The sequence below is a fragment of the Zingiber officinale genome, chromosome 4A (assembly GCF_018446385.1).
Source record: "Zingiber officinale cultivar Zhangliang chromosome 4A, Zo_v1.1, whole genome shotgun sequence".
NCBI classification, from domain to species: Eukaryota; Viridiplantae; Streptophyta; class Magnoliopsida; order Zingiberales; family Zingiberaceae; genus Zingiber; species Zingiber officinale.
In genome coordinates this window covers 12,429,206-12,442,001 of record NC_055992.1, presented here as the reverse complement: position 1 = coordinate 12,442,001, position 12,796 = coordinate 12,429,206, and the positions used below count along the sequence as shown (strand labels likewise).

Here is a 12,796-nt window from a genome sequence, read left to right as displayed (position 1 = left end):
CGTTCACAATTTGTTCATCCAAGGCATCCATGACTTTTTCCTTGCTCATTGACGCTAGTACGACTGCGGGCTTCTTCCTCGTCACTAGTTCCAACCGAACAACCCCAAAGCTATACACATCGCTCTTCGTGGAGAGAAGCCCTTCATATTTGAGAATAGGGTCCGCCTAGTCAGCAGCTCCTTCCGCACTTGTCAGAGCTCCCGTTATTCCTCTGCTAGTCTACGAGTTTGTTCCTAATGGGTCTCTCATCGACTTTTATTCGTTCACAACAGCTTTGATATGCCAAATCACGGTCCAATTACAGTATGTTGCTCGGCTTCACGTCCCCATTAACGATCGGGTGTGGTTTGAATGAATGCAAATGAGCTAATACTTCGGCTGATTCCTCTGCTATTTCCCGGCGATCCTCCAAGGAGATGAACCCATTTTTCTTATGGTGCAAGGCGAAGAGAGACCCATTAGGAACAAACTCGTAGACTAGCAGAGGAGTTTGCTTCGCGAAGCAACAGCCATTGAGTAGGACCACATTCTTGTGATTAATCTGCGAAAGAAGGTAAATTTCGTTCAAGAAAGCCCTTCTTGTCCTGTCGCTCTGGCTGTCGGTGGGAATCAGAGTCCTCTTTATGGTCACTTCACAGTGGCCTGGCTCCAATATTCCTTTAAATACCACGCTGTAGCCTCGACGACCAAGTACTTGGCCGTCATCGAAGTCGTCGGTTCCCCGCTGCAGATCTTGCAGAGTAAAAACTAAAAAGTGTCATCGTACTCGCGTATTTTAATACTATATCTTTGTAATATATCAAATAGCTGTCTCACTCCTCTTCTCCTTGCGAAGTTGCAGAACATCTTCATTAATCATGCTTTTACTTCTCCTAGTGGCGTCATATCGCTTCGTTTGCTCAAATAAACATATCAGGATGAAACAGATCGCAATGAATAAGCAGGAGGAGATGCCTACACAGGTAATTAAGCATATACTCTACCATATTGATTTAAGCACCAGTTAAATTAGAAGTTCATTGACTAAGATTAACTAATTAAGAAAGAAAGCATGCTGTAGTACCTAAGAATAACCACCCTATCATGAGAATACTGGAGGTGCACGGTACAATAAATGGGTCGCCATGCTTCCCAGAAGGGTGTTCACAATGATAGCTCCCTCGTGATGAGTGCACACCTGATGGCTAGATCTGACCACGGTTCAGAACCATCGATTCGATGATTCTTAATAGGTATATCCTTAATCTTAACTGTCTAAGGTGATTATAGTTCATGGTTCGATTCACGATTCTTCGTTACGATTTAAGATTATTATATTAAAAATTTTAAAATTTAAAATTTAAAATTTATTAAAAACAAAGGCTTGCACTTATTTCAGTTACCTACATATCCCCTTATAGTATAGGAGAATCAAAACCCATGTAATTCTTTTACATTTTTATCCTTTTATATTAGGAAGTAACGTTGTTACTCACTTCCATTTCCCATTCTCATTGCATTCGTTCCTTCGGTATCAAAATCTTCAACTTAGTCATCAGAAAGTTGCATTCCTTGGATTCTTTTTTCGACTCTAGTTCAATCATCGAGTAAAGCTTGAGCTTCCAATGAGTCAAGAGACAAAATCAATTATCATTTATCTAATATGTTGTCGTCGGTACTGAACGTCTGCTCATAACAACAATTGACATTGGACTGTAAGTACCTCGTAGTGGTTTTGATGTGATCAACCAAGTCAAGTTAAGCTCTGCGTATTTGAAGTCTTGTATCTGAGTGTGCAGGGACTTAGAAACACAAGAAGTCGAGTGAAAGATACAGTGAACAAGAAAGATCGCACGGGAATCGAGTCGACAGACTCAGTACATCCGAAGGATGAGAATCTGCGGAAGAGTATACCGATGGAGCGAGAAGGACGTGCGTGACTCTTCCGAGGGATGAGAAGCCTAAGCAGAAGACTGCTCAAAGAGGCAAGGTCAGAGTTGAGTTCGAATGAGCTCAACTCTGGAAGGTCGGAGGATCACCCAAACGACCGGAGAAGAAGTCAGCGACTGGAGAAGGTACCAGACGGTCAGTGTGTAGCTAACTAATCCAGGTACCTCGACCACTTTGGTGCCCAACGACGCCTTGTTGCAATGGATCAACTTCGAGTCAATGCAGCGGTCGGGGCCCCTGGAGATGGTTTGGGCACCTAGGAGTGGATAAATGTTTATCCCTTTACTATTGCGAAGCAGATTGAGACGTCCAGCTAAACAACTAGTTGGAGCCACCTAGATCGAGTCCAAGTGCTCAGATCGCGCCACATCATTAAACGATCACTTCCACTAGTGAGCCTATAAAAGGAGCCCTGGTGCTCAAGATTTAATACAGCACTTACTATAATCGAGTTTTCCATTTTGTTCTTCATTTGTCTAAGCTATCAATGTCCTATATGAGGCTTCTCCGCAGACTTTGTGTCAAAGGAGTCGACATATAGAGCTTCATGTGAAACATCCCTAGATTTTTCCCTCAATGTTTTTTTTATATATCCATAAGCAACTATTGGCATTCCTCTAAACCTTTACTGTAATATAACCAGAATAGAAAATCCAAAATAAAGAACCATCATACCCAACGTAATCGATATCATTACAAACAAAACGTTAACGAAAGAATGAGGACACACCAATACAACTCCTCGTACAATAAAAGACTCAGCACTCCAAAAACACTCGGACAGTGTGTCGTGCCTCCATCTCGCTTCCTCGTCTACTCCATCTGCATGCCTTCCATCATAACTTGGGTAACGACTTTTTCACCTGTAACGTAGGCATTATGAGTCTACGAACCTAGCAAATACAATCCAATATGAATAATATGACATCCATGAAGTAATAGGTGCAGTAACTTATAGGCATAGAACATGAACTCAATTACAAAATAGAGAAGGGAAACACGGTACATAAAAGAGTCTACATAGCTAATAAGGGTGAATATGTCACATAGTGGTACCACAATTTGAGCCAGTCAATCAGTCCCATAACCCTAGAAGCGTCCCTCCTAGAGCACATGCAGTCATATAACCGAAGCTAACATATATTACAGTATCAGCCATAAACTACAATATCAATCATGTTTGGAAAGACCCTCACCGGAGCTCATCCCGGAGGGGCACTCATCCCGTACTATTACCATATATGCTCATACTCATCCAATTAGCCCAAAAACATAATATATCCACATTATACTATAAACAATTGATCATGCATAATCATTCCATTCATTTCATATACCCAACAATTTGTAAGAACCTTTCTCTAGCTAAAATCATGTATAATTATAGGAATACTAATGAATAAAAATCCAACTCATGCGTAATAAAATAAAGACTACAGCTCTAATTATTCCATAATCCTACACCTTCTAAGAAATTAAGTGAAGCAACTACATTAACCTTCAACAATGCGATAACATTCAAATAACATAGAATTGATGAATCACAACTACCTACATTCAGCTAATTATGAAGTAAATTCAGCTAACATGAAGATGAGCTCACCATCAAAAGAAAGCTCACTCATCCTTGGTACTGCCAAGAAGAGAAAATCCAACACCAACCCAATGAAACGGTACAAATTTCAAACAACAAATCCAAAACTATTAAAAGGGAATTCGGCACTGGCACAAAAAGAAAAAAACAGCACATCAACATCAACAAGACAACTTATTACCTTGCTATTTGTCTCAGGATACCGAGATCCCAAGCCGACACTAGGATCAATCATGGAATTTGAGAACCCTTAAAGATAACCAAGAAATCGGAATCCACAGCTACTTGGGAACAGAACAATAAAAGGAAATCCCAATACTTTCCCAATTCACCCAATCGTTACAAAAAATAACGGACAGCATCAAGAACATCAACAACCAAGACAGAAATCGAAATTCCCAGCAAAGGAGTAGAACAATCACGGAAAGAAATTCCATAACAATCCCAATTTTGTCCAACGTTCCCGAAAACAAACGGAATGCAGCAAGATCATTAGCAAACTCGGCAGAAATCTGAACAATATTTCCCAAAACTTTCAGATGCACAAGAACAAGCTTAACACCATCGTAGCTAGGCAAGGCTACCAAAGACTGGATACCTAAACTCAAATTGTCATGAAGAAATCGATCAAAGAAAATAAAATCTCAATAGAGTTCAATCCAACAACACCATCACGACTTCAAGGAGAAACTTGAATCAACAACTCTAAATCTGGTTTGTAATATCAGCAACCGAACCTGTCCAACCCTATAGAGCCCACAAAAAGAAGCAAACGCATTATAACTCCAAAAGAAAAGTACTATCATCCTGTCCTAAATCCTTCGGCTGTACATGGAGGAAGTCCACACCAACACAACAAATCGAGGCTTTCAAAACATGAACTCTACTCAAATCGGCAAGAAGAACCCGACAGAGCCAAACCATCTTGGAAAAAACCCAAATCCGTTGTGGAAATCCGAGAGAAAAACAAGCGATGAGTCAAGAACACGCAAGGTCACCCAGGAACATCATCGAAATCCTCGAAACACAGCTTATCAAGGTGGACAAACATCATAAGAAACCCTAGTAAATCTTCCTAGAAGTTCATCCTTATCTTATGAATCTCATACCCACATAATTGGAAAGTACTTGCCTCTCCCTTTTCGGTGTTGGGGTAGGGTACGCAGGACAGAAACAACTGCAAAGAGGGTTGGGAGGCAGGGCTAGGGCTACCTCCGAGCTGCTCCGGCCAAGGAGTGGCGACGTTGACGTACAAGGTCGATGCTAGGACAGAAGGAAGTGTCGGCGCCGATGTGACAATGGCAGCGGCGTCGATTCCATCACGACAGAGCGGCACAACCTCGAGGGGAAGAGAATCTGCGAATTCGTTTTGGCAAATAAAAACTAGGGTTAGTCTTAAACTTTGGTTTATTTACTAATCTAACTCCTAACTTTAATTAGGTATTTCCAACCGATTTTATCTTTTACTCATTTATACTCTTTAAAATATAAAATGATTCCTTCGAAATTTAAAAAAAAATCAGTAAATACCATAAATTCATATAAACTTATTTCCTAATAAATTATCTAGGGTTGGAAAAAATCTCGAAAATTCCGACCCTTCTCGAATCCCATCCCATCTCCGACCCGAAAATTTCCCAACCCGACATTTTCCCAACCCGAAGGTTCGGGATTTTTCCCGCCCCGATCCTTTTGGGAAAGGGATCGGGAAATTTTTTTCTTCCGACGGGAATCTCGTCCCGACCCGATTATATTATAATATTATTTTTTATATTAAAAATATTATTATTTTTATATATTTTAAGCATCTAACCATTATGTTTATTTTTTTTTTGTATCTCCATTTTTCTCATACTTCATTATAATTTTATTTCTAAATAATTTATTGGCAATGTGTGAAGAAGATTGTCAGTTAGTTTATTTTAGCATATGAAAACTGATAAAATGATATAAAGAATAATTTTTGTGATTTTTTTTTCTGTAGGTTGAATCTAAGCATTTCTAAGAACTAAGGTCACCATATCATCAATTTATTATTGATACAATGACTGACATGATAACTTTTATTTTTAGATTTTCTTGTATTAGGTATAAAGTATAAACTAAGTAGTAGTTTTAGTTTTTTTATTAGTTTTAATATATTTATGATGTCCTAGGAAGATATTTTAGTTTTTAATGGTTATGTACCACGAAATCGTTTTAATTTATTTGTATTATACTAAAAAATTGTTTGAGTCTCCATAGTTTTTTTTTTTAAATTATTTTTCGAGATATTCTTACGGGTCCCTACCCGATCCCGAATATTCGTGATCCCGATCATTCGGGTCCCGACACTTTTCGGGTACGGGATCGAGAGGAAAAAAATCTCAATTTTTATCGGGACGGGTATTGGGTAAGGAGGTTACGGGACGATTCCCGACCCGATCCCACCCCTAAAATTATCCGCTAGAATATATTTATTTTCCTTAAAATAATTTAACTATATCAGTTTTTAATTATTTACATCCTTATTTACACTTTTGATATATTATATCATATGTCTTGGATTAGTAACCTCCCTGGTTGTATACCAAATAACCTTGGTAGTCTCATACTTTGTTTTAAGTGTTCCTTTTCTTTATTCAAATTGTTTGTCTAATTTAAAAGTCGAAAGCTTTCAGAAGGTAACTTTGTCATTTCAAGCAATTCACCCCCCCCCCCCCCCCCCTCTCTTGCCGATCACATGGGAACAACAAGTGGTATCAGATCAATGACTAACTGTCGACTGAAGCAAAGGAATCAATGGTCAGACCAAGCCTTAATATACCAAAATTCAAGGGGGAGTTCGCACATTGAAAATGTCGAATGGAGGTATTTCTAAGAATAGATTTTAAAATCCTTTTAATAATAAAGTACGGTTTTGTAGTCCCCAAAGATCAACAAGGAGAAGAGAAAGAAGAATACCTTTGGACGAAGAAGGAGCAAAATGACTTCGTAGCCAACATCAGAGCAAAATATCACTTGCTAAGTGTATTACCGCCTCAAGAAGTTAACCACATCGGAAGCTACACATCGACCAAAAAACTCTAGGAGAAATTCCTGGAGCTCTTTGCCTTCATGAAGGCACATCCAAAGAAAAGATTGCACAACGAGATATTCTTTGGAGTAAGCTAACAAACCTCCGCTTAGAAAAAGGTGAGACGGTGGCTCAGCTACACGCGAAGATTAAGGAGTTGACCATCAGAATGCTCAATCTCAATGAAATAGTAACCAAACGAGACTCGGTCCACTATGTACTCAATGCCTTTCCCATAACTCAAGAGTGGGTCTCAATCATAGATGCATAGTATATCTCTAAGAACTTGGAGGTAAGTACCTTAAAAAAACTATTTCCAACATTAGAATTGCATGCATAGTACATCTCTAAGGAGTCAAGCTAGAACTTGACACTGAGAGCCAACAAGAAAGATAAACCTGAATCAGACTCAGACCTTGATGCAGACCAAGAAGCGTATATGGTAAGAATTTTTTTTAAAAAATAAATCTAACAAATTTAAAGAAATAAGGACCAAGAAAAATCCAAGGAGCAAACGAAAAATTTGATGCTACAATTGTCAGAAAGAAGGAAACATGAAGGATGACTGCCCGGATCTCAAGAAGGAGAAAGACAAAGGGCCAAGCTAAAACAAGCACAAAAATCTCAATGACACTTGGGATGAAAGTTCATCATCCGAATCAGAGATAGAAGCCTATGCTGCACTAGCACTGATGGCTAGTCACGAAGAACCAAGTAACTTAGAAGTTAGCATCGATAAAGGCGGAGCTACATCTACAAAAAGGAACTGTAAAGAAGAAGAATCCAACTTCATATCAGATCTAGTAAGTGAGGTATGTCTTCTACCACCTGATCAGTTATATTCTAATATAAAATCAATGTCCAAATCTTTATTTAAGCTTAAAACTAAGAATATAAATTTTAAAAAGGAAAATATAAATTTGAAAATAATTTTAACCAAAGCATGTCCACTAGAATATTTGATAAAGTTAAAACCAAAAATGTAAAATTGAAAGAACAAATAGAAAATTTAAAAAATTATGTATGTTCAAATTTTACTACTTCAAATTTAAGAAATTATCAAGAGCTAAATTGGTATTATAGATTCCATAAGGGTCAAATCAAAAAAGTGACAAAAAGTATATTCCAAGAAAATTTTTGATTAACCTAGTAGATATAAACTTATATTGGGTTTCAAAATCAGTGCTTAGGTTAAATCTTAATGCATATTTTTTTTATTTGCTTTAATATTTTCTTTATATGCTTAAAATTGTCTAACTTTTTCAAATAATTTGTTTTATATCCTTTCTATTCGAAATTAATTAGATCCTAATTTTTCCATGAAAAAGAATTTTATTACTTATCAGTTGAAAAAAATTTGAAATTTTTTTACTATTAATAAATCTTCTAGAAATTTTTTAGTAAAATATTAATTTTTAATATTAAAATTTCTTAAAAAATAAATATTCAAAAATATATTTTTTTGCCATTATAATTCCTATTTTTCATAGTTAGAAAATTTTGCAAAATTTTTCGAGATCAAAATCTATTTTTAAATATTTTTTTAAGAAAATATCTCTCTCTGTATATAATAATAAATTACTGCTTATATTAATTTTTTTATTTATTAAAATTTTATCACTATTCTAGATTATTGTGTTTAATAGTGACAAAAAATTTTAGAATTTTTCAAAGATTAAAAATAATTTTAAATTATTTTTTCAAAAACTAGTTTTTAAATCATAAAAATTATGGTTTTTGAAAAATAATTCCCATAATTTAAGTATTAGTCACTATTTATGTATTCCTTAGATTTTTTTTTGATATTTTATCCCTATTTTTAGTGTGAACAAAGGGGAAAAAATAAAGATTAAGTCTAGGGGGAGGTACAATTTTTTATTAATTATTTTAATTTACATATTCATTTATTTTACTGTTTTGGTTTAACCCTAACTTAACTTGGGTTGATTCAGATAAAAAAGAGGGAGATTGTAAGTACCCCGTGGCGGTTTTGATATGATCAATCAAGTCAAGTTAGGCTCTGTGTATTTGATGCCTTCCATCTGAGTGTGTAGGGATTTAGGAATACAAGAAGTTAAGCAGAAGACATAGCAGATGAGAAGGATGACATGGAAATCGAGTTGACGGGCTTAGTACATCCGAGATATGAGAAGCTATAGAAGAGTACACCATTGGAGCGAAAAGGACTCACGCAATACTTTCGAGAGACAAGAAGCCAAAGTGAAAGATTGCTCGAGAAGAGAAGGTCGGAGTTGGGTTCGGGTGAACTTAACTCTGGAAGGCCGGAAGATCACCCAAGCAACTAGAGAAGAAGCTAGCGACTGGAGAAGGCGCCGGACGGTCAGTGCGTAGTTGACTGATCCGGGTGGCATGACTGTCCAAGCTCCAGGAGAAGATGGTCTGAGAACCCGAACTACTTTGGTTCCCAATGGGCGCCTTGTCACAATGGATCAACTTCGGGTTCATGTAAGTAGCAGGCCGAGCGCCCAGAGATGGTCTGGGCATCCGAGAGTGGATAAATGCTTATCCCTTTACCATTGCGAAGAAGATTGAGATGTCCAGCTAGGGGCGCTCGGATTAGGTCCAGGTGCCCAGATCGCACCACGTCATCAAATGGTCACTTCGACCAGTGAGCCTATAAAAGAAGCCCTAGTGCTTGAGATTCAATACAACACTTACTGTAATCGAGTTTTCTATTATGTTCTCATTTGTCTGAGCTGTCAACATCCTGTACGAGGCTTCTCCGCCTCTGACTTGTGTCGAAATAGGAGTCGACATATAGAGCTTCATTTGCCTTGAATTAGCAACCTCTCTGATTGCAAACCAAGTAACATTGGTAGTCTCATACTTTGTTTTATGTATTCCTTTTCTTTATTCAAAGTGTTTGTCAAATTTAAAAGTCGAAAGATTTGAGAAGTGTAACTTTATCAGTTCAGGCAATTCACCCCCCTCTTGTCGACCGCACGGGACCAACATAGACAAGCTAAAATTTCTTTGGCGATCACGGAGACGACATGAAAGTTTTGAGCCTTTTGTGACTACTACTTTAGGATATCAAAATTTTTGCTATATGCTTCACTAAAATCAAAAGAAGCCATGAAATAATTCTCAAGTTTCTATGTGTAACTTGAGGATCCCCGTGGATGTTTCATCCATTCTTTTAATAAAAGTTATGCTTTTGTAAGTTTTAAATTACTATTAGTAGTTTGTTGTGTTTCAGAAATATTAGGTTCTATTTTATATTTTACATAATATTGATTATAAATATCATATAAATAAATTCTAACATTATATATAATATTAACTGGATCAGGAGAAGAAGATATTTAATTGGAATTAAAGCATCATAATAGAAAGTTAATATTTTTTTTTTGTAAAACTTCTAGTTTAAATTTAGGATCTTAAAGCAAATATAATTAAATAAATTTCAGGATTAACATAAAAAATATTTTCCTTATTTATTTTTTATAGCCAATATGTAAGAAATTAAAGATTTATTATTAATATATTCATTTAAAACTAATATTATACTAGAAAAAATTTCTAAAATTAAATGAGTAGTGGAATAATAAATATCAGAAAATTGTTCAGTTACATTGTTAAATACTTTTAAAATTTTACAAATATTACATTGTCGTAAAAATAAATATGTATTAGTATTAGTATTTTGAGTAAAAAATAAACATAAAATTTTTTTATATTGAAATAAATCTTGTAATAATTGATATGTTGAATTCCAACATGTTGGTACATCACCTAGAAATTTTTTAGGTCTCATTCCATTAATTTTACAAAACTTACCCCATTATTTTATTATAGATGAATGTGACCATAAATAAGAACTTACCGTTCTAATTGGTTTAATATAATTTCTAAAATTTTTAATCCATCTTGAACACATTAATTTAAAACATGGAATACACAACGAATATGAAAAAACAAACCACCAATAATAGGTTGCAAATAAATTTTAGTTCTTGTATACGAGCGATATTAGAACTAGAATTATCTAATAATATTTAAAATATTTTGTGAGTTAATTAATATTCTTTTAAAATTAAACATAAAAGTTATGCGATTATTATGAGTAGCATGTGATTCATTAAAATTCTATAAGCTAACAGTTTTTTTTTGAAGACTCTAAGAGTTATCAATCCAATGACAAGTCACTCCCATATACGAATGTGTTTGCCAATGATTCTCTTAAATATCACTTAAATATCGAAACATAAAGAAACTTTATTATTTAATTTACTAAATTCATCAATTAAATAAAATTTTTTCCCTTTTTTACTATTTTTTAAATTGTACGAGTAAGTGTAGTCCTAGGAACATGTTTAGCACATAGATTAAGATACTTTTTTATAAAAAAAAATCTTCAAATGTGCATTTATATCCAAAACTACAAAAAAGATATTCTATAGAAATAAATTTAGCTAATGATTCTCTTAATTTATTATTAGAATATAAAATAAACTGAAATCAATACTATCACTCGTTGAAGAAAATCTAGATAATTATGTTTGACAACGGTCGAGTCCATATTCCATCAGTTGTTTCATTTCTACGTGTCGTTTTAACGACCCATAGCTGCCGCCGACTTAGAATTTGTAGTAAGCATTGTAATTCTTACATTTTGCATGCAATTGTCCTGACGAAGAGTGACATTCTCAAAATATAGTGAAAATAAAAGATTTTAGAGGAGAAATTTTTTGAACCTGAGAAGTAATTTTATCGGTACTTCCTTGTGTTTCGGGTGTCAAAATATGAAGGTACTCAGTCTCATCATTGATGGATTGAATGTTGGGTTCATCGTGCGGATTCACTATTTTCTTTCCCCTCCCAGATCGAGATGATGAACCTCCACGACATCCTTCCATTGTAGTTAAAAATTGGAAACGAAAGCACATAGAAATGGAAACTTGGAGTAAAAAATGTGCAGAGAATGCGAAATTGGAAATGAGAGTAGAGAAGATATGTGTGAAAATGATAAAATCAACTCTCTATTTATAGAGTTTAGATAGCAACAAATACTAAATCATAGCCATTGATTAAAAAATGGTCCAATGAACTTAACCGTTGAAAAAATATCCAGAAAATCATCCTCACCCCCTCAATGATCTTAACCGGTGGTTCCAATAGCTAGGACCCATCAGTTCCAACAACCAAAAAACAAAAACAAAATGAAAATGGTGGGTCGAACCAGCTGTCAATTGATTTTAGGGGATGTTGGGCAAGTTCTAATTCAGCGTGGTGACTTGAGTCAGCAAGCAACCAACCCGTTGACCCGGTTACAAGCTCGGGCTGAGTCTGGGTCAGACCTGACCTAGGTCAGGTCTACCCATGGCATGGATGCTTCTTTAGAGACAAACACTCGTCAATATTTGCATTCAGTTACAAGTTAAATTCGACCGTCAAAAGAAGATTTGGTAGATAAATTCATTATAAACATCTCCTCTTGCCTCTGCCCAATGCCGTCAATGCAGCCTAACGCCGTGTTGGCCGACCAACACCGCCTGAGGGACGCCGCGCCACCACCGGTGACCTTGCTATCCTGGAAGAGACTACATTGGGTTGTTGTTGCCTCTCTTCTCTCTTCGGGTTGTGGACAAAAGTCGAGCATCCGAGTCTTGTTGTTGGTTGTGCCCTAACTTCTCGATGTCGACGGCTGATGATGGTGTGAGAATCATCGACGGCCCCTGTTCAGCCTTGAGCAAGGAGCCACTGGATCTCTCAATCACCATCAGCTATTGCCCCTTTCTTTTTAATCTGATCTCGCTGAGGGTGCGATTGATCACCGCTGATCGCCACCTGATCTCTCCTTTCTCCACTCGATCACGTCGCCCTCTTCACTAGCACAACTTAGCAGCAACAAGCATTGCACTCACCCAGGGTAGCCACCACTCTCCTCCCCAATTGGTTGATGTCGCTGCAGGATTTCAGTCTCTGGTCATCGTCTAAAGGCTACCTAATAGCTGCTTCCACCACTCTTTGGCCACAATATTTAGTGTCGGATCTCTCTTCTCCATCTGACAAGAAGCTGAACACTAGTCGGGCACCACGGTATGGTCTCTACTATTCCGACAAGATTAAGGGTTTGATTGAAGGTAAGATCTATGGTTTAAGAGGATTATTGATAATTAATTAGCTTTAATTTCTAATGTAGAGTGTTCATTATGGAATTGGGTGATTGGATTTGGTAGATCCATTTCTGTGT

At 36.3% G+C, this 12,796-nt stretch overlaps 1 protein-coding gene across 1 annotated transcript; it reads right to left on the bottom strand.

Annotated features, from left to right (window-relative positions):
• Positions 1-299: 299 nt before the first annotated feature.
• LOC121972242 (putative cysteine-rich receptor-like protein kinase 39) lies at positions 300-12,323 on the bottom strand. Its single transcript, XM_042523934.1, has 5 exons — positions 12,164-12,323; positions 4,737-4,880; positions 4,000-4,122; positions 3,706-3,773; positions 300-725 (listed from the first exon to the last, which is right to left on the bottom strand). Exons 1-5 carry the CDS (start codon positions 12,321-12,323, stop codon positions 300-302), a joined length of 921 nt encoding a protein of 306 aa, XP_042379868.1.
• Positions 12,324-12,796: the final 473 nt, after the last annotated feature.